The 23069-nt window shown below is 40.2% G+C and overlaps 1 protein-coding gene across 1 annotated transcript in view; it reads left to right on the top strand.

The window, feature by feature from the left end:
* The window catches only part of LOC109936192 (collagen alpha-1(XIX) chain-like), a 334226-nt gene that overhangs the window by 94215 nt on the left and 216942 nt on the right, over positions 1-23069 (top strand). Inside the window, exon 10 of the mRNA XM_048597074.1 lies at positions 4091-4153. Coding sequence (XP_048453031.1) covers positions 4091-4153 — 63 coding nt within the window. The remainder of the gene's footprint in view (positions 1-4090; positions 4154-23069) is intronic.

The raw sequence follows: 23069 nt of genomic DNA, 5'->3' as shown, positions 1-23069 counted from the left end.
CACTGAAAACGAGCATTACAAAATAAAATAGGACACTGAGTCACAAATGGAAATATTTGGTCAGACAATCAAAGACTTTATCAAAAAAGTACATTTTACTTATTGTCTTTGAGGAGGGAAGTGAGGTAGATAGTCCAGGAGGTTTAGGGAGTGAATCTCAGAGCGTGGGGCCTAGGCAACTAAAAGTGACGTGCCAAAGGTGAAGAAATTTAAATTGGAATGGGGCAAGAGATCAGAATTAGAGGAGTACAGATATCTCAAGCTTGTGGGGCTGATGCAGATGACAGAGAGAGGAAGAGGCATATGGCCATGGATGGATTTGAAAACGAGCCTTAGAATTTTAAAACTTTGATGCTGCTTGCCTGGGAGCCATTATAGGTCGGAGAGGATTGGAACAATAGGTTTGACAATAAGAGGACTGCAGGTTGACTGTTTCATTCTTTTTCAAAGGGAAAATTATGGCTGATCAAATCTTGTATCTTTGACTTTGTCTTGCTATCAGCAGCGAGTCATTTGACTCATAATAATCGGAGGCTGATCTGATGACTTGCTAACGTGATATTTGTGATCACAGTACACTAACTGACTTTCTCCTTACTTTTAAGGTCTAACAGCAAAGTCTGCAATTCAAAAGGCAGAACAGACTGCAGGCTGGTCACATTCCTTCTGCATGGGATTAGTTTTATTGGTTTAAATTCACATAGTGAGCATGTGTTCATCTCAGAAAATAAAACCTCTTGGTTTGCCTTCAGTACGCAGAGTGCATTCTCTCTAATGTCCTAATTTCATGTTTTTGTTTTAATTCCACTACTTTCACAGTGTCCAGAACATTTCAATTTGAATCCTTGAATCAAACCTGGAGGTGTGGTGCAGAACAGACATTTAAATTTTCTTGGTTGCAAGGTGGTCATCATCTTAATAAGATTACAGTTGAAATTCATGCAAGAGCACAAAAAAATTCATCCTGAATACTTATTCCAGACATAAAAGTTGTTGTAGTGCTGTTGTTAGTGTCTCTACTCTTGGCTGGAAGCCGTTATCTGAGTCTCGGGTCAGGACTTGGTAACCCTAGAAGGCACATCATAATGTGGCCAAGTTTGATTATCTCCTGTCCATCCTTCCAATTTGCCTGATGGAGAGGTCAGCCATCCTGCAGAAGGCAATGGCAACCCCCTGCAATCCCCTGCAATCCTTTGCCCATCTAGTGGGAGTCAGTGGCTCAAAACCTGGAAATGAGGATGGGATAAATACTGACAATAAATCCAGTGTGCAATTTTCCAAAGTTAAATCAGAGCTGCAGAATTATCAGGTTGTGTTTAGAGGGGAGAGGAAAACAAACACTTTCCCCAATTATTTCCACTTTTGGTATTATGAGTTGCTCAATATAACTGATGCTTTGTTTGTACTAAGTCATTGTTTTATTGTCACAGGAGTACTGTACAATCGTCATTATTCACAACAACGGGACAAAAATTCAATGTTATAATTTGAAAGAAGTAAACACAATTGTGCAGTTGACCAAATTTTAGGAAGAATCAAAGCCAAACCACATAAAAAAAAATCACAAAGCAAAGTAGCAAAAATAATTCAAATTGCAAAAACATTTTTCAGTTGAAAATCAGCAGAAATGAGCACAGTGAATGGCCAGTTGATTCCATTGTAGGGACAACAATTGACAATAAAAAGACACAACCAATACTCACTCATCTCTATCCACGTGGATAAGGAGAATCACCAGTTCGATTGGGACAACACCAGGTTCCTGGGACAAGCAAAGCAGAGACAAGCACGGGAATTCCTAGAAGCCTGGCACTCCACTAAGAAAGCCATCAATAAACACATAGAGCTCGACCCCATATACAGTCCATTGCAAAGGAAAACCAGAAGTGAGGTAATCCAGCCCAACAGACTCCAGAGTTCAAATAACAGGCGGGAAAACACAACAGCGCTTCATCGGAGGCTACACTGATGATGTTACCCAGTAGGGTAACGAAACATCTGTGGAACAATGAACCAGCTCGGCGAGCCAACCAACCACAACAACATCTCCAAAATGCACAAATACAAGAATTAGATATATTCGTCAGTAAAGTAGCAGGAAAGCAGATGGAATTTCAGAGAAAACTGAGGCCTATTGTGATTGATTTGAAGGAAAGCTGATAGAATATTTATTTTATTAATAGTTCATTTCATGGTACCCAGAACACTTTAGAGCCAATTTATGCTTTCAAAATTGAAACATCATCTTATTGTAGAGACCTTAGCAACTGATTCGAGCACAACCAACATGGTGAACCATATCTAGTTAACCTCAGTGATGAAAGTTGGCTGCAAGACTGGAGAGAATTCCCTAGGCTATATTATACCGACATCTGAGGGGCAAAATGTTGAGTTTTTGGTTTAATGGTGGCACTTGAGAGACAGTAGTCCCTCAGGCACGCAGTGAAGTGTGTTCCCTTGATATGTGCTCAAATCCATGCTGTGGATTTCAAACCTACTGACTCAGAGACTTCCACATCAAAAATATAGTTAAGTGTTATTGCAGGTCTTTGAATGAGGTGTTAGCCTCTGAAGCAACAGACTAATGAAGGTAACAGCACTGTGGAGGGAATTGTTTGGGCCTGGTTTGAATTGCTCCACTTTTTAAAAAAAAAAAATAACGTGTATAAACCGAGCCAGTTTTGAAGTCAAGATGGTTTTTGAAACTAATTTAAAGAATTCTGACAGGATTTTGTGACTTACTAGATTATTTAGTATTTTCTAGCTGTTTCATAAGTGAAAATGATTTTAGAAGTGCTATTTGGCTTATTTGGTACTTGTTAATGCTTTCTGATTGTACCGAACAATAGATTTCTCACAATTAGGAAGCAGATACTGGCTTGAAACTAACTGTCCTTTATCAAATTGGCCTTTGAAATGAATCCTGGACTTTATTCTGTGGGTGTTTCTAAAATATGATGCACTAAGCTGTCAGAACTCTGCTGAGACATAGTTTACTATAAGGTAATATAGAAAAGTAATACACTGGCAATTTTCCAAGCAGCAAAGAACAAAGTTTGGGGTTGGTGGGGGTGTGGGGGAGAATCTGTGTATTTGGGCATTCTTCATCTGAACTGTTTTAGGACCACTGTTCTGCCAAATCATATAACTAGAACTGAGGGGCTATTGTGGCGCAGTGGTAGGTCCCTACCTCTGAGTAGGAAGGCCCAGATTTAAGTTCCACCTGCTCCAAAGATAGATAATAACACATCTGAACAATTTGATTAAAAATGTCTATAATTAGGGCTGTAGAGAGGGTTTTAAAGTAATTTTAGAGGGGAATGTGGAGCTCACATCAGTCAGGATTTGTAAACTTAATGGCGAAGGACAAGGCAAGAGTGCAAAGTGCTTTGGTTAATGATAACCAGAGTTTGACAGGGAAGACTAACAAATCAGTCAGATTAGGGAAAAATAGCAAAAAACAGAGTTGAAAGTTCTTTATTTAAATACGCACTACATTTATCACAAGTTGACATGATAAAAGCATGGGTGCAGAATAACCAACACTATCATGGAGTTATAGAGGTCAATAGCACAGAAAAAGGCCCTTTGGCCCATCACATCCACGGTGGCAAGAAAGGGCGGCACGGTGGCTCAGTGGTTAGCACAGCTGCCTCACAGCATCCAGGAACCAGATTTGATTTCACCCTCGGGTGACTGTCTGTGTGGAGTTTGCACGTTCTCCCCGTGCCTGCATGGGTTTCCTCCAGGTGCTCTGGTTTCCTCCCACAGTCCAAAGATGTGTAGGGTAGGTAAATTGGCCATGCTAAATTGTCCATTGTGTCCAGGGATGTCTAGGTTAGGTGGGTTAGACATGGGAAATGCAGGGTAGGAGAATGGGTCTGGGTGGGATGCTCTTTGGAGGAGCAGTGTGGAGTTGTTGTGCCGAATGGCCTGTTTCCGCACTGTAAGGACTCTATGAGTGAATGAAATAACCACTCAACACTGACAACTGAATATTCACCAATATTTGACTGTTGCACATTTTGTAAATATTCTGTCTTGAACTTTTGTTTTCAAATTTGGTAATTATTGTATTTTATTAATTTAGGGAAAGACTTGGGCTGCTCCTGGAAAAGGTGATAAAGGTAATCCCGGTCCTTCAGGGGAAAAGGTAAATACTTAATAAACAACTATTTACATCAAAATTTAACTGGGGTCTTGTAGTTTTTCAGATTCACTCTTGATACTTGATTCCTTTATCCTGTCTAAAAGTATTTCTGTTGATGTTGTTGAATTTCATCCTTTTTTGAATATGGTGCTCCCTGTAGGCCCCATATCTGATCCCAATCAATTATAACTTGTTTCCAATTTCTTTTGTTTATCCATACCACCCTTTCTCAATGATATATCTTTATGCTGTACCTTTACAATGTTATTTATATAATGCATTATGGATATTGACTATGTGTGGGTAGTTGGGATTAATTTAGAAAGGCATCATAGTTTGTGCAGATATGCTGGGCTGAATGGCCTGTTCCTGTGCTGTAATTTGGTACTTTCTCTATTCAACTCTTGATCTGAAGTCTAATGAGCCAATGTCTCTTTTCACCTCAATCCTCATCTTTCCAGTATCTGCCTTGTTCCAAACTTGTTTTTCTAATTTTTTCACTAATTTACAAGTTTTTAACAAGGCTGAGCGCACTAGATGCTGGAAGGATGTTTTCCCAACTGGGGAGTCTAGAATCAGAAAACACAGTATCAGGATATGGGGTAGACAATTTAGGACTGAGACAAGGAAAATGTTCTCCACTCAAAGGAAATTGAACCCATGGGATTTTTTACCACAGAAGACACTGGAGGTCAAGTCACTGAGTATGTTCAATAAGGAGTATGTTTTACATATTAAAGGCACTAAGGAGTACGGGGTGAAAGCAAGAAAATGGCATAAAGAAAGAGGATCAGCTTGATCATATTGAATGGCGAGCAGGCTCAAAGAGCCTAATGACCTACTCCTGCTCTTAGTTTCTATGTTCCTATCTTTTTTCCATCTTATTTATGATTTAACCATTGTTACCTTATGATTATTCCTTGCCTTACTCACAGTGAATTCATCTACCTCATGTATTTCATTCCTCATTAACTAATTCCGACACAAATGTATAATGATGAAGGCAGGCATTGTGAATGTTCCTTTTTCAAAGTTTTCTCCTTCACTGATCCAAAACCTTGAAGGGACAATTCAAACCACAATCAATCTGCTTACGTTGCTTTCCAACAATTATTCTCCTACAATCAATCTCCTACTCATCTGTTCATGGCTTTCCTTCTGCATTCCTTTCTCCTGGTTTGTGTTCTGCAGGAAAAGTCCACTTGTGTAAAGATGTTGGGCCTCATCTTCTCATCTCCAGAGAGATGTCACTACATTGGGGGTATAAAGAAAATGTGGCCCCATGAGGGGAATTCCCACTCTCATCACCTGTGCCAGAAATTTGGACTGAGGTGGGCAAAGAGGCAACCTGCAAGCACACAGAGGGAAGTCAGGAACCCAGTGGAAAGACTGCTGAGGCAGTCATTTTGCAACTTTGACAGAGTTGAATGGGATTTGGAAGCTTATGGGAACCATCCCAGCTCAGTGCAGCTGGGAACCCTTCTGGAGATCCCTTGGGAGGTGCAGAAATGGTTTGAAAAGTTTGGGAGTAAGGAATATTTGTAGCATATTGACTTTAAGGAAGGTGCCGATTATGCACCAGGGAATGTGGAGCAGGCAGAGGTGACCACACATAACCTGGGCAAAACTCTGCCACCAGTTCATTCAGCCAGGCTCAACTGATCCTATCCTCAAAAGAACAGAAACTGCCATTGGACATGAGGGAGCTCACTCACATCATTCAGGTAGTGCAGTGCCCTGCTGCAGCCTTGTTTACGAAGAGAAAGGTCCCCAGGTAGAAGAGGCACAACCTCAGCAGGAGCATGGAACACCCTGAGAAACTAGTGGACTATGATAGACTCATCCTTCAGGAGACGTGGGAGCATCCATGCAGGAGGACACTCTCACTATCCAGGAAGACAGGGATTGAACTCTGTGCCCTCCTCCGCTGGAACTACTCATCTATAGGCCATGCTGGTAGCAATGATGGTCATCATATGCTTTAATGTCTTTGTCTTGGCCTTCCTGTTTGGACTGTCCTGTTTACCAAGGTGGGACATGCAGTCAGCTGTTAACTGCTGCATCCGTGCTGTTACCAACGCCCGCTTCACAGGGTGGCTGACTACTTCAGTGCTGATGTAGTCTCACTATAAAGAAAGAGGCTGGGTTATCAAATATATTCAAGGCTGAGTTAAACAGATACTTAATTAACATGGGCATCAAGGGTTATGAAAGGCTGGCAGGAAAGTGAGTTGAGACCACAACCAGATCAGTTATAGTCTTATTGAATGCAGGCCAGCTTAAGGGGACAAATGGCCTAAACTTGCTTCTGATCCTTGCATTCTTGTGATTTAGAGTCGTTGAAACACTGAGGATGGGCATTCACCCATAAGTATCCATGTAGCTTCTTTCCAAAATTGTTGACTGTTTCCTCTTCCACCCATTTGCGTGCAATGCATTCCAGGTCATTACTGCTCACTGTGTAAAGAAGTTCTTCACCACATTTCTCCTGCATCTCTTGCTCAAAACCTTAAATCTTTGTTCCCTAGTCCTTGCACCATCATTAATGGGAGCAATTTTTCTTTGTCTACCTTATCCAAACCTGATGTTCAGTCCTAGAGCAGTTAGAGATGGGCTGCCAGTATTATATTGACCATTCTCTGACCCATTCACTGTGAGTGCATCTTGAAGATGGGATTTGATTCAACAGGCATAGTTGAGGATCAAACTGCAGCACAAGTGGGCTGGATCCCAAGGTGTGACTGCAATTTCTATGGTATATGCAGCTAGTCTATCATTTCCTTCTGTTAGCAGTTATCCCACACCTAGTCTAAGAAAATGGCCATAAGCAAATTGTGATATTGACTGGATATTACACAATGGAAATGTTTCAGTGCAAAGATTACTTTGGCTTGGATTTGCCTTCAGCTAAACCATTACCCTCTGTCCTGGGGAACATCAGTACAAGACTCTTGAGCTGTAACAGGAGAGAAGCGACTTTATAGATTTAGAAAAAAAATCAGCAATTGTGTCCAACTGACACATGACCAGTTTGTCGCTGAGACTTAATGTGCAATCTCTTTTAACAGGGAACGTGGATAGAGTTATGGGAGATAGTAGGAACTGCAGAGGTTGGAGAATCTGAGACAACAAGGTGCAGAGCTGGATGAACACAGCAGGCCAAGCAGCATCATAGGAGCAGGAAGGCTGACGTTTCAGGCCTAGACCCTTCATCAGAGTCATACTCAGTTCATGAAATTTCATTAAGCGGCACCCTTAGAATGCATAGCCAAATGTATTTTTAAGCATATTAATATTTTAGGGATGAATTAGATCCTCCAATGCATGTGGCTTAATGGGATTCAGAGATCAAGGTGGAACTGAAAACATCCATTTAAAAAAAAATAATTGGTTTCGAGATGTGCTGTAGAGACCAAATTGATTCAGTAGCTCCTCAGCCAAGTGGAATGACCATATATGGAGCAGTTAAAATTTCAGACTTTTTACATAGTTCAAGACTTCATGGGAGACAGTTCAGAGAATGTCCACGAGAATAATCCCTGGTATAGGGGGACTGTTTTATGAGCAAAGGTTAAACAGGTTGGGACTCTACTCACTGGAGTTTAGAAGAATGAGAGGTGATCTTGTTGAATTACATAGGATTTTTAAGGGGCTTGACAGGTCAAATGGTAAGAGGATGTTTTCCCTCATTGGAAAGTCTAGGACCAGAGGGCAGAGTCTCTGAATACAGGAACACAAATTTAAGGCTGAGACGAGGAGGAATTTCTTCACTGAGAGTTGTGAGTCTTTCAAAACTCCTTGCCACAGAGAGCTGTGGGGGGCAGAGTTCTTGAATTTATTTAAAGCTGAGTTATGTAGATTTGGATCCATAGCAGAACAGGCTTGGGGGATGGCGGTTTAGGGGGGAGGGGGGGAGAGGGGTGGGGTGGGTGTTGAATGGCCTAATCCTGTTCCTATTTCTTATGAACTTAATGGTCTTACTTCAAGATTGCTGTTTGTCCCCCACATCCAATGCCACCCACTGTTCCACAAATCCAAGAATTTGCTTTTGTCTCTTCAACTCTGTTATCTCCGTAGTGTCGGTTAGAATATTTGTTTGGAACTAAGAAACAGCTTGGATCTGTGAATGGAAAATTGTGTTTGACAAACTTGTTTTTTGAGGATGTTGCTATCAATTGGTAAAGGGAGTCAATGGATGTTGTATATTTCAGAAGGCCTATGATACATTTCCCCATAGGATGCTTGTGAGCAAAATTAAAAAGCATAGTATGGAAGGTAATGTACTGGTATGGATTAAGGATTGACTAACAGACAGAAAACACAGAGTAAGAATAACTGTATTATTCTCACATTGGCAGGCCGAGAGTAGTGGGATACTGCAAGGGTCAGTACTTGGGCTCCAGTTTTTCACAATATATATTAATGATATGGACATCAGGAACCAAATGTAACATTTACAAATTTACAGGTTTATAGAGCTTAGCAGGAATTTATGTTGTGCGGAAGATATAAAGATTTCCAGAAGATTTGGATAGGCTCAGTTATTGAGCAAGTACATGGCAGATGGAATATAATGTGAAAAAAATGTGAGGGTATCCACTTTGGTAGGAAAAACAGATGTGCAGAATATTTTTGTAAATGATAAGAGGGTGGATAGTGTAGATGTACAAAGGGAACTAGGTATCCTTGTTAATAAGTTACTGAAGGCTAACACTCAGGTTCCGCAAGCTATTAAGAAGGTCATGAAATGACCTTATTGCAATATAATTTGAGTGCACCAGAGTGAAGTGTTGCTTCATTGTGTAGGAACTTGGTTGACCACAACTGGAGTATTGTGTGCAGTTTTGGTTTCCTTATCTCAGAAATAATGTATTGTCATAGAGGGAGTGTAAGAAGTGTTCACCAGCCTTGTTCATGGGATGCCAGGAGTGTCCTATGAAGAGAGCTGGGTAAACTGGGCCTGTATTCTCTGGATTTTAATCTCATTGAGACTTACTGAACACTGAAAGGGGTAGACAGGATAGATGCAGATAAGATATTTCCCTGATTGGGGAATCTTGAACCAGAGGGCACAATTTAAAAATAAGGAGGTTACCACTTAGGACTGAGATCAGTAGATGTTCTTTTGCTTAGGTGGTATATCTTTGGAATTCTGTGCCCCTGGGGCCAGTGGGGAGGCTCGGTATATTTGTATACTTAAAAGTACAGGTTGATACATTTTGGATCCCAATACCTGTCTCACTCGCAGTCGCACTCTCCAGTCCCTGACCATGGACTGAATTTGATGTAATTAACTAGGGGGCGTAATGCTATGTATCCATATTTGCCGATGTTATTAAAGTAGTTGGAAAGGCATGGTTGTGGTGAGAACATATGGAACCCTCAGCAGGATATAGATAGGTTGAATGAGTGGGCAAAAACATAGCAGATTGAGTTTAGTATAGAAAAGTGCTAGGCCAAGCACTTTGGTAGGAAGAATCAAAAGGCAAAATATTACTTAAATGGAAAGTGACTCAAGTAATTAAAAAAAGAAAATGGAATTTTGGCCTTTATTGCTTGGGGGTTGGATTTTAAAAATAGGTAAGTTCTGTTACAACTGTCCAAATGTTGGTGAGACTGCATCTGGAATACCATGTACTGTTTTGGTCCCTGTATTTAAGAAAGGATAAACTAGTATTGGAGGCTGTTCAAAAGAAATTCACTAGGCTGGTTCCTTGGATGAAGGGGTTGACTTAACAAGAACAGCAAACAGGTTAGGCCTCCATTCATTGTAATTTAGAAGAATAAGGGGCAATTTTATTGAAACACAAGATTCTGAGGGGACTTGACAGAAGAGATATTGAGAAGGTGTCTTCGTTAGTGGGGAAATCTCAATCTAGGGATTCATAGTTACAGAATAAGGGGATACATATTTAAAAACAGAAATATGAAGGAATTTCTTCTCTAGAGAGTTGTGGAAGCTAGATCACTGAAAGTATTTAAAGGGTACATTTTTGAAATATGAAAGAGTTGAGGGTTATGAGGAACTGACACAAAAAGGTAGTTAAGTTCTGGAGCATTGATTAGACTGCATCTGGAGTACTGTGTACAGTACTGATCACCATACTTTTGGAAGGATTTTAATGTTTGGATGTAGTTCAGAGAAGGTTTACTAGACTCATACCTGGAATGAGTGGATTGCCTTATGTGGAGTGGCTAGACAGGCTAGACCTGTATTCTCTGGAATTTAAAACAATCAGGGAAGTATTAATTGAAACATGTAAGATCCTGAGGCAACTGACCAGGTGAATGTTGAAAAGATATTTCCTGTTGTCGGAGAATCTAGAACTAGGGGTAATTGTTTAAAAATAAGGGATTGCCCATTCAAAACAGAGATGAGGAATTTTTTTTTCCCTCCCAGACGATTGTGAAATTGTGGAATTCCCTTCCAGAAAAGGCAATGGATACAGCATCTTGGCATCTTGAAATATTTATAAGGCAGTGGTTGATAGATCCTTGATCACCAAGGGGATGAAAGATTATCAGGGATATGCAGGAATGCGGATTTGAGATTAAAATCAAATCAGCCATGATCTTAATGAATAGCGGAACAGGTTTGAAAGGTAGAGTACTCTTGTCTTGTTCCTTCTTTGTACGTTCATATGATCTTGTTCACGGACAGAGCTGGCTTAAGGGGCTAAATGGCCTACTCCTGCTCCTGTTCTTATGAAGCCTCTTGCAAAGCACATTAGCTCCAAGTGCTTCTGACTCTCTGTCTCTGGCTTCCTCTCTGATAGAAAGAGCCTACACTCTGTAGATTAGAAGCCCTTGAGACAGTGTGGTAGTGTTCTTGTCTCTCTGCCAGAAATTCTGAGTTCAAGTTCCACTCTTGGACTTCATGGCCTGAGGAATACATCTTCATAATGTGGTCCAACAAGTTGAGTATCAGCTTATAATCATTCCAGCACACTACGCTGGAAGTTGGTGAGTGTGGGAGAGCTTCCTAGTCACCTGTGTGATGGAAAGAAATTGGAGCCTCTACTATTCCCATACTTAGCTCCAGGCTACAACGTATAAGGAAAAAGTACATGTTTGCTAGCAATTCGGACTTCCTGAGTGAACTGGAACACCCCAACACTTTCTCCAGAACATGCATCAAAAGTGGCTTTTAAACGTATGATTGGCAGGCAAACTGTGCAACTACGAAGAACCAAGAACAGTACAACACAGGGACAGGTCCTCGGTCCACCAATTCTGCACCAATACATGATGCCTTTCTAAACTGAAAATCTTTTACTGCTATGCAGTCCATTTCCCTCTATTCCCTGCCTGTTCATTTATCTGTTAACATGCCTTTTAAACATTGTTATTGTACCTGCTTCCACTACCACCCCACCACATTCCAGGCACTTACCACTCTTTGCGTCCTATAGCTGCAACATGACTTGACAATTTTCATATTCTATACTTCGACTGATGAAGACAAGCATACCAAACACCTTTTAACCATCTTATCCACTTGTGTTGCCACTTTCAGGGAACTGTGGACCTGTATGCCCAGATCCTGCTGTACATTAATGCTTCTAAGGATTCTGCCAAGTACTGTATACCTCCCTCCTGCATAAGACCTTACAAAATGCATCACTTCACATTTGTCTGCATGAAATTCCATTACCATTTCTCCGCCCAAGTCTCCAGCCTACCCACATCCTGCTGTATCCTCTAGCAATCTTCCTCACTGTCCACACCTCCCTCAATCTTTGTGTCGTCTGCAAACTTATTTGTGAGACCACATACTCCTTCAAATCATTGACATTTATCACAAAGAACAGGGGTCCCAGCACTAATCCTTGCAGAGCACCATTGGTCACAAATCTCCAGTCAGAAAAATGCTCCACCGCTATCCTCTGTTTGCAAAGACAAAGCCAGTTTTGTACCAAATAGCCTGTGCTTATCAAACATCTTTGTCACTTTGTCAAAAAACACAATCAAGTTTGCTCGACACTACCTCCACGGCACAAAGCCATTCTGACTATTGTTAGTTAGTCCATATTCTTTCAAATATATGTAAATCCTTTCCCTAAGAATCTTCTCCAGTAACTTCCCTACCACTGACATTAGGCTCACTGGCCTGAAATTTTCCAGATTATCCCTGTTGCCCTTCTTCAACAAAAGAACAATGTTGTGACTAAGGAGACCAAAGATTTTGTACAAGGCCCCAGCAATTCCCTCGCCTACCTCCCTCAGCATTCTGGGATAGATCCCATCAAGTCCGGGGGACCTGTCTACGATAATGCTTTTCAAAACACACACCACCACCTTTTATATATTGACTTGCCCTAGAATATTACCATGCCCCTCTCTGCACTAACCATTCACCACTTCCTTCACTTTTTAAAATACCAATGTAAAGTATTTGTTAAAGACCTCACCAACGTCCTCTGGCTCTGTGCATAAATTTTCTTCCTCGAGTAAACCTACCTCTTGCTCCTTATATATGTATAAAACACCTTGGGATTTTCTGTCATCCTGTTTGCCAAGGACACTCCATGGCCACTTTTAGCCTGCTTAACTCCCAAATTAAGTTCTTTACGGTTTCCTTATGTTCTCTGAGGGATCTGTCTGTCTTCAGTTTCTTAAAACCTATATATACCACCTTTCTTTTTGGCGAAGTAGAACAAACTTCCACACTTATCAAATGTTGGAGATTGTATAGAATCATGAAAGTCTATCTTAAACATTTTGGAGACCGTAACTTTACTCTCATTGGGAAAAGTTGCTAAGGGCAGAGACTGTGGGTGTCCATAAGACCATAAGGTGTAGGAGCAGAAGTCGACCATATAGTCCGCCAAGTCTGTTCTGCCATTCAATGAGACCTCGGCTGATCTGATCATTTTCAAGGCCACTTTCCTGCCATTTTCCCATAACTATTGATTCACTTACTGCTCAAAAATCTGTCTATGTCAACCTTGAATGTACTTAACAACCCAACCTCATCAGCCCTCTGTGGTAAAGAATTTTTCACATTCACAACCCTCTGCAAGAAGAAATACCTTCTCATCTGTTTTAAATGTACAACCTCTTGTTCTGAGATTATGCCTGCTCATCCTAGACTCTCGCACTGGGCATCATCTTTAGATTTTTAATTTCTTTCTGTTCTTTTAAAAATGTTTTGAATTAATTTTGCAATTCCATGTGTGTGTTAATGCTATACTATAGCTGAATGTCATTCCACCTACTTCAACAGTATGACTTATATAAATCGTTTGTAAATGCAATAACTTAAATTGATTCATGCTTAAAATTCTGCTTTTGGGGAAATGATGTGGTGCATTGAATGCTCTTCAATGCCATGGGAATAACAGATCCATTTTGTATAGGTAGCTATTTCTCTGATGTGATTCATACACAAGTGGAGAATGCACCATGGAAACCATATCACAACAAAGACTAAATAACTAAATAAAAACTATAGGGCAAAGAAAGGTGACAGAACTTGTCTTGGTATTACTTCATTTGTCATCATTGACGGAGCTTTCTCTGTTCAACATTATCCTCTGCTTTCTACTGTTGGACCATTGCACTTTCAATACTCGTTGTATTGTTCCCTGTTTCTCATCTGAGGGCACTAATGCATCACTGCATATTGTTCCAGACATTAAACTGATGAATAAGTTGGTTGGTAGGATGGAACTTGTGTATAGCTTCACATGAACATTTTTAAATTAAATTTGATATTGAGCCATTAACGGACAGATGAGCAAAAACTTGGTTGAAGAGATAGCTTTTAAGGATTTTTTTGAAAGGAAGGAATTAAGGTAGAGAAGTGGAGAGGTGTAGGAAGGGAATCCCAAAGCCTGAGGCACAACGACCAGTGATGGAATGATTAAACCCAGGTTTTCTCAAGAAGACAAATTAGAGGAACACAATGATCCCAGAGGACAGTGCTTTAAAAATAAACTTTAATAGAATATGCGTATCAAGGCCAGTAGGAGAGAGGGTGATTTCTCTACCACAGAAAGCAGTTGAGGCCAAAACATTGAATGTTTTCAAGCAGAAGTTAGAAAAAGTTTAAGACTGAATGGATCAAAGGGTATGGGTCAAAAACAGGAACGAGGGACTATGGTGGATGGTCAATCACGATCATATTAAATGGTGGAGCAGGTTGAAGGGCCAAGTAGATGATTCCTTGGGATTTTCTGTCATCCTGTTTGCCAAGGACACGCCATGGCCACTTTTAGCCTGCTTAACTCCTTGTTTAAGTTCTTTACGGTTTCCTTACAGTCTTCGAGGGATCTGTCTGTCTTCAGTTTCTTAAAACCCATATATACCACCTTTCTTTTTGGCTAAGTAGAACAAACTCCCACACTTATCAAACATTGGAGTTTATATAGAATCATGAAAGTCTATCTTAAACATTTTGGAAACCGTAACTTTACTCTCATTGGGAAAAGATGTTGAGGGCAGAGACTACGGGTGTCCATAAAACCATAAGGTGTAGGAGCAGAAGTCGACCATTCAGTCCATCGAGTCCACTCTACCATTCAATGAGACCACGGCTGATCTGAGAGAGTGAGGGACATGTCTGCTGGGGAACAGAGTTTATGACAGCACCAAAGGAAATAGCTTCAGTCTTCCCAATGTTTAGTCAGAAGAAATTTCTATTCATCCAGCACTCGGCATCAGGTAAGCTATTTGAAGATAGTCTTGGGGTCAAGAGAGACACTAAGGTAGAGGTATATGTCAGCATTGTGTACACATAGGAACTGATATCGTGTTTTTGACTAATGTCACTGAGGGGAACAGCAGTTGGCTGGGAAATAAGTGGAGGTCAAGAATAAATACTGGGAAACTCCAGAGGTAACAGTGTAAGAGTGGGTAGATTTTAAGGCATCATTCACGTTGGTACCAATGACATTAGTAAAACTGGAAAGGAGGTTATGCTGAAAGCCTGTGAACGAGTAGGAGTTAAATTAAATGAAACAGATCCTCCAAGATAATAACCTCTGGAATATTACCTCAGTCATAGGCAAATTGTCATAGGGTAATGTCAAGGAGTTCAATGGCACTAGTACTGGGGTAGAAAAGAGATGTTGCAGTGGGATGGGTTTCACTTGAACCATTCTTGGACCATTGTTCTCTGAAATCAAATACCCAGGGTTGTAGAGAGGGCTTTAAATTATTTAGAAGTGTGAATGATTTGGAAGAGGAGAAATGTAGATTTACAAAGTGAGAGGATGTGGTAGAATTATAGGGCAGCAATGTGAATAATTATACCTAGAATGGGACAGGAAGAGACAGAGTACAAAAATATAGAAAATCCTATAACCATCAACCAAATCACACCTTAACCTCCTATAACCAACAAAAGACAACCAATATAAAAATACAGGAAGAAAACAAACTTTCAGTGTAAACTTGCAAGTAATATCACAACGTAGAGCAGGACTTGTATATAAATAAACAGAAAGGCCAAAATGAACATAGGCTCCTTAGAGACCAAAGCTGGGGAGATAGTAATAAGGAAACCAGAAATGGCAAAGGAGTTGAATAAATACTTTGCATCAGACTTCACTGCAGAAGACACTAATAGCATTCAAGGGACAGTAGGAGGAGAAGAAATAAATACAGTCCTTATCACAAGAGAAAAAGTGTGAGGGAAACTAATGTAGCTAAAGACTAATAAAGTCCTGTTATTCTGGTGGGATGCATTCTAGGATACAGAGATAATTGACAGACTGGCAGCAATCTTCCAAAGAACCCTTATGGAAAAGTCCCCGAAGATCAGAAAACTGCCAAACGTGACATCTTTATTTTAGGAGACAAAAAAAGGTACCTAAAGACCAGTAACTTAACAGTTGTTAATGGGAAAATGTTAGAGTCTGTTATAAAGGATATAATAATAGAACATTTAGAAATATATAATATGATCAAACAGAGTCCGCATGGCTTCATGAACAGGAGATCATGCCTGAAAAATATATTAGAATTCTTTGAGAAGATAAAAAGCAGGATCTATAAATGGGAAGCAAGGATTATGTATAGTAATATGTTTGGATCTTTAGAAGGCATTTAATAAGGTATCACACATTAGGTTACTTAATAAGATAAGTGTGCATGGCATTGGAAGTAGTATATTAGCATGGACAGAGAACTGTCTGACAAATAGAAGACAGATATTTGGGATTGTGGTGTGGGGATGGGTTGAATGGATTTTCAAATGGCAACCTGTGCTTAGTGGAGTGCCAAACGAATGAATGATGAGACCAAAATAATTTACAATATATATCAATCACTTGAATGAGAAAAGTAAACGTATGATAGTGATGACACAAAAATAGGTGAGGGCCGGTGGTAAGGATGATAGAAAAAGTTTGCAGAGGGATATGGACGGGTGAGTCTTTTAGGACTGAGATGAGGAGAAATTTCTTCATCCACAGAGCGATAAGTCTGCAGAATTTACTATCACAGCAAGTGGTTGAGCCCAAAATATTGTGTGTTTTCAAAAGGAAATAGAACAGCTCTTGTGGCTAAAAGGATCAAGGGAAATGGGGTAAGAGTGGAATTAGGTTCTTGATCTCCATAATCAGCCATGATCATATTGAATGGCGAAGTAGGCTCAAGGGGTTGAATGGCCAATTCCTGCTCCTTTCTTCTCTGTTACTATGTTTCTATGACTGACGAATGTGGTGTGTCGTGTTAAGGGTTCTTTTCAATTGGCTCAGGCAAGCAGATAAGGAAGCAAATAGGTAAGTTTTAATTATTGCCAAAGCATAAAACTGACCAGCATTACAATTAAGGATATGGAGTCTGCACTCTAGTTGTAGGAAATATATCAGAGATATTTCACAAAAGTCTGCTCGCCTCTTCATAAGTAACAGATATATACAATAAAATGGCTATTTATCCCAATTTGCTAATGTCACGAAGAAAAGGAGCCTAAAATCACCAAGACTTTGATGGATTAAATAAAGGGGTAAATACTGATTCCAAAATAGATAATGGTGAAGTAATCCATTTTGGATAAACAGTACTTCAAGTACAACAAAAAAGGTATAATTTTAGGAACTACAAAGATTCAAATAGAATTGGAATCCCCGTACAGGGAGTCCTAAAATGTAGTTGTCAGGTAAAAAGAAAGCATGTGGAATATTGTGTGGAGCTGGAGGAACACGAGGCAGCATCAGAGGAATTACCAGAGAGTTGCAATGGGTGAGAGATCCATTGAGGTCTTTCCGGAGGGAGGAGGACAACTTCTTCAAGGTGGGCATCCTTAAAGCTGCTTCACAGTGGGGTTATAACTCACTCAGAGATAGCATGAACTCCCCTGATGCTGCCTGGCTTGCTGTGTTCCTCCAGCTCCACATTATGATATCTCTGACTCCAGCATCTGGAGTTATTGCTATCTCATATGGAATATTTGGCTTGATAACTGCAGAGTTAGCATAGAAAGGAGAGAATGCTTTGCTGCTGTTATACACACCTCTTTTAAGACCTCATCTGGAGGACTGCCTACAATTCTGGACACTGAACTTTATTCCAGATAGAGTGGCCTCTGACAGGATGTGTGCAGATTCACCAGAATGTTATCAGGACTCATGGAATTAGATTTGAAGCATTGATTACATAGATTGGTTTATATTGTCTGGAATATAGGAGGTTAAGGTGTGATTTGGTTGATGGTTATAGGCTTTTAGAAGAGTTGATAAGAGTAATGAAAAATAAATACTTCAAGGGAATTGAAACATAACCTAAAAAGTAAAAGCCAGATTATTTAGCAGCACTTTTACACACAGGACAGTGGAATTCTCACCTACAGAAAGCAGGTGTAAACTTAGCGAATAATTTTAAATCTGAGATCAGTAGCTTTATACCATCCAAGAATATTGAGGGATGTAGAGTTAGCTTGGTATATAGACTTAGGTTGCAGATAAACCATGATCTCAGTAAATGATGGAATAGTTTCAAAGGGTTGAAGCTCTGTTCCTATGTGTTTACATCTCCATTCCTGCCTATTCCTAATTTTTAAATTATTTTGTGGAAATGCATTAACTCAGCAATAACAAGTTCACTCAGGATCAGCTTGGGGTTCTGGCAGGGTCAATCAGCTCCTGACCTCAGGCTAACAATCTGTGACCAGTTGGCTTCCATAAGCATCAATGCTAGAACCGCAACTGTATACAGTATGTGGCCAGATTTGCAGATGACACCAAACTGGATGGAAAGGCAGGTTTCAGGAGGAATGCGAATAGTTTACAGAGAGATATTGATATGTTCAGTAAGTGGGCTAAAATTTGGCAAATGAAATGAAAATGTTTTTAAAAAGTTGAAAAATATGAAGTTGTTTAGTTTGGAAGGGAGAACAAAATAGCAGAAAGCTACAATAACAAAGTGACTTGAGGTACTTGTGCACAAAATACAGAAAGCTAATACACAGGTACAGCAGGTAATCGGAAAGCTCATGGGATGTTGGCCCTTGTTTCAAGGAGGTTGGAGTATAAGAGTATGGAAGGCTTAAGGTGGGGCAACTGTACAAGATACTGATGAGACCACATCTGGAATACTATAAGTAATTTTGGTCTCCTCATTTAAGAAAAGATATTATTTCATTGGAGGCACTTCGCAGAAGGTTCAAAAGGATGAACCTTGTATGGAGGGATTGTCTTATGAGCAAAAGTTAAACAGGTTAGGATTCCACTCGTTGGAATTTAGAAGAATGAGAGGTGATCTCATTGAAAATGTACAATTTATAAGGCGCTTGACAAGATAAATGCTGAGAGGGGCTTATTCTCATTGGAGAGTCTAGGACCAGAGGACATAGTCTCAGAGTTAAGGGTTGCCAATTTAAGGCTGAGATGAGAAGGAACTTCTTCGCTTAGAGAATTGTGAGACTTTGGAACTCCTTGCCTCAGAGAGCTGTGGGACAAAGTCCTTAAGTATTTTATAGCTGAGAATGATAGGTTTTTCATCAGTAGGGAAATTACGGATTATGGGAAAGGGAAGGAAAGTGGATAAGAGGAGTTTCAGATCAGTCATGATCTTATTGAGTGGAAGAGCAGGCTTGAGTGGCTGAATGGACTACACCTGTTACTATTTCTTGTGGTGTTATGGACCTTATTACAGCCTTAGTTCAAACGTGGTCAAAAGAGCTGAATTCCAGAGGTGAAGTGAAAGTGACTGCCCTTGACATCAAGGCTGCATTTGACTGAGTGTGGCATCAAAGAGCTCTCACAAAATTGGAATTATTGGGAATCGAGGGAAAACTCTATACAGGCTGGAATTATACATGCCACAGTGGAAGATGGCTGTGGTTGTGGAGATTAGTCATCTCAGCTGTAGGACATCTCTGCAGGTGTTCCTCAGCCCAACCATCTTCAACTGCTTCATCAATGACCATTCTGCCATCACAAGATCAGAAGTGGGAATGTTTGCTGATGATTGTGCAATGTTCAGCATCATTAATGATTTCCCAGATACTGAAGCAGTTCATGCCCAAATGCAACAACACCTGGACAATATCCAGTTTTGAACTGACAGGTGGCAATTAACATTTGCGCCATACAAATGCCAGGCAATGACCATCTCCAATAACAGAGAATCTAACCATTGGCTCTTGACATTCAAAAGCATTAATGTCACTGATTTGCATACTATGGACATCCTAGGGGTTACCATTGACCAGAGATTGAACTGGACTGGTCATGTAAATACTGTAACTACAAGTGCTAAGTAATTTCCTAAGTTTATTCCTCTCTCCCTTTCCTAATATGGAACAATGCCAGAAGTCTTCCAGTTCTCTGAGAGAATTTTAAAATTACTGCCAGGGCCCCAGATATCTTACTCTTTGCCTTCCTCAATAGCTTGGGATATATCTCATCTGCGTCTGTAAACTTATCTACTTTTAAGGCTGCTGAACCCACTAGTACCTCGTCTCTGTTTATATTAATTGCTTCTGACATTGGACAGTCCTATATCCTAATTTCTATACTTTCGTCATCCTTTTCTATTCTGAAGACTAATGTATTCATTGAGGACTGTGCCCGCATCTTTCGGGTTTACGAAGTGTTGTGCAATCTGGTCAGAGCAGCTATTCGACATCATGACAGAGATTTGGATGAAACATACATTTTGCTTCCTGGATGCAGACCCACCAGACTGTGCACCATTCAAAGAATCATTTAAGGAGGATCTTCAAGGGCATCTGAGCTGAATGGATCAGGATGGGTGGCAAAGTCTTCCTACTGTTTGTCCCACATGGGAGCAGAGGAACTAAGTCTGAATAAATCTGCTAGAATGCCTCTTTGGTGGGAATCTATTGTGAACGAGCTATGCATTTGTAATGAGCTGGGACCCAGGGAAATGGACTAGGGCCATGACAGAGCCAATGGGGTAGATTAAAGCTTAACATGCCCTGCCATGACCCCATCTCAAAAATTCACTCCAGCTCATGAAGGCTGAACACCTGTCTCTGTGAAACAAGATTAATTAAAATTACTTGCAATGTATATAAATCGCAGTAATCCTTGCATTCCCTCAGGAGCATTGATCATATTTTCAAAGACTAAAAAGAAGCTACTCATTTAAAAGAGGTTAAAGAATAATGTAAAGGCAATAAATATAACATGAGGAATCCATAATCCATGCCCTTCATTTTATTATGATTTGATAGCATCACCCATGATGTCATTGTGATTAGGATTTGAGTGGTGTTGCTGACACATCGGATACTGCAGAGAGCACCCTTTCTATGTCACATTACAGAAAGAAGCTGGAGGTCCACTTCAATATTGTGACTATTCAACTGTTAGCAAAGAATTTCAGCAGTACCTTGTTGACGTATTTCTTCTCTTGTGACTCCCTCTCTCCCATTGAAAGCATAGGTACACGGTAAAACATAATTGTGATCTCTCCTGAGTATATGAAAGAGTAAGCTATGTGGGGCTGGGCCCTGCAGTCCAAAATCTTGTGATGATGCTGTGACTTTAAGAAGTTATTTTGTCCTGGCCTTTTTTTGAAGGGAGGTTGTAACGCAGAGGTACCGAGCAGTCTACCACCACCACTGGAGTAAATAGCTTGGGAGGTTTGGGTTTTTTTTAAACAACCTGAATGGGTGTGGCCAGCTTTCACAGATCAGGATTTATGGGTTTTGGCTTCTCAGTAGAATCAAAAGCTATTGGGATGTCAACAGAGTTGGAAGCTCCAGTAAACATCTTTTGGCTGCTACTGTATCTGAATTTTCTTTTGATTTTTCTCCCTCCTGGATTGGAGAACTGCATGTGAATTGTGTCTGAATTTGTCTTTTTTACCAAGCGGTGTGTTTATGGGATGTTACTATATTGGGACAGTTAATATGTAATAGTTACTGTATCTATTATTTAGTTAAGTTTTCATAGATGTTCAAGTTATTCTAAGTTCTTCTTTCTTTTGTTTTTATTTTAACTATAGTGTTCAAATAAATTGCGTTTTTGCTTAATGTCGAGTAGTTTGACAAGTCACATTGCATCTGGAACATGGAATTCCACATTTGCCTTTAAAATAAGTAGTAGTTAGAGTCTAGGCTACCTCAAAATATTTTGAGGGGTTCTGGTCTGCTCCTTAACAAACAGTGGTCAAGCCACATTTGGAGTACTGTGTGCAATTCTGGTCTCCACACGATTGAAATATGTGGAGGCTTTGGAGAGAGTGCAGAAGAGATTTACCAGGATGTTGCCTGGATTGGAATGTATTTGCTATAAGGAGAGGTTGCACAAACTTAGATTGTTTTCACAGAAGCTTCAAGGCTGAGGGGTGACCTGATTGAAGTATATAAAATTATAAGTGCATGGATAGGGTGGATAATTGGAATCACTTTTCCAGAATGGAAAGGTCAAATACTAGGGCTCAGAGGTTTAAGGTGAGAGGGGAAAAGTGTAAAGGAGATGTGCAAGCAAAGTCTTTTTCACAGAGGATTGTAGGTGCCTGAAACATGTTGCCAGCAGAGATGGTTGAAGCAAATACAATTGCAAAGTTTGAGGCATTCAGACGGACACATGAACAAGTTGGGAATAGACAAAACGGAGCATATGCAAGCAAATGGAATTAGTTTAGAATAGTATCATGGTCGACACAGACATGGTGAGCTGATGGGCCTGTTCATGTGCTGTACTGTTCTATGTTCTACATATAACCTTTTGGTACAATGTATCTCACAATGGAATGTGTCAAAATACCATTAATGACTTCGGGAGACTGTCAATATTCTGTATTATCTTAACAATACCAAAAGGTTTATTGTGGCCACGGCATCTTGTAGGTTAAAAAGAGGACAATTGGCGGTGCAAATGTGCAAATGATTATTAGTTTCGTTTCACTCAAACTTTCATGAAAGGCAGTGTTCCCCAGTGTTCAAATAGCCTGATAACTCTTACTGAAACCAATTTGACACCAGGTGACATCAGTTCAGTCTTCCATTATAAATCGGATGAGTGCCAAGGAACAGCGGCAAAGCTAAATGAGAAGATACAGGCAAGTTAAATACATAAATGCTTCAGCCGCTGTAGTTCCATTTGTTGCTGTGCAGTCTCTCTAATACAGGAAGCCTCTGCCTTCTCCAGTTTGATATTAAGAGTCCACAAAGAAGAGGCAATTGCATAGACCTATGCTTGCAGTCAGATCCAACCTCACAGGAGTCAGAGATGAAGTCACAGCATTGTGGTCCTAAATTCCAGGCCTGAGCTCCCTGTCAAACATACAAAACCATAGTATTGGCCCTGTATAGAAAAACAAGAAGGGATTTGTCATTATTATGGGCTGTACATTTCTCCATCAATGTGATGCTCTGTCTTCTTTTTCTCCTATCCTTGTTTACAAGGATTGGCCCATGGACATCCATACTTGTGGTCACAGTACTACAGTACTTTGACCCTGCCTTCTGCAGAATGGCTGACACTCACCACCTGAC

This window comes from Rhincodon typus, chromosome 5, assembly GCF_021869965.1.
Source record: "Rhincodon typus isolate 14 chromosome 5, sRhiTyp1.1, whole genome shotgun sequence".
NCBI lineage: Eukaryota > Metazoa > Chordata > Chondrichthyes > Orectolobiformes > Rhincodontidae > Rhincodon > Rhincodon typus.
This window is presented reverse-complemented; position numbering and strand designations above follow the sequence as displayed.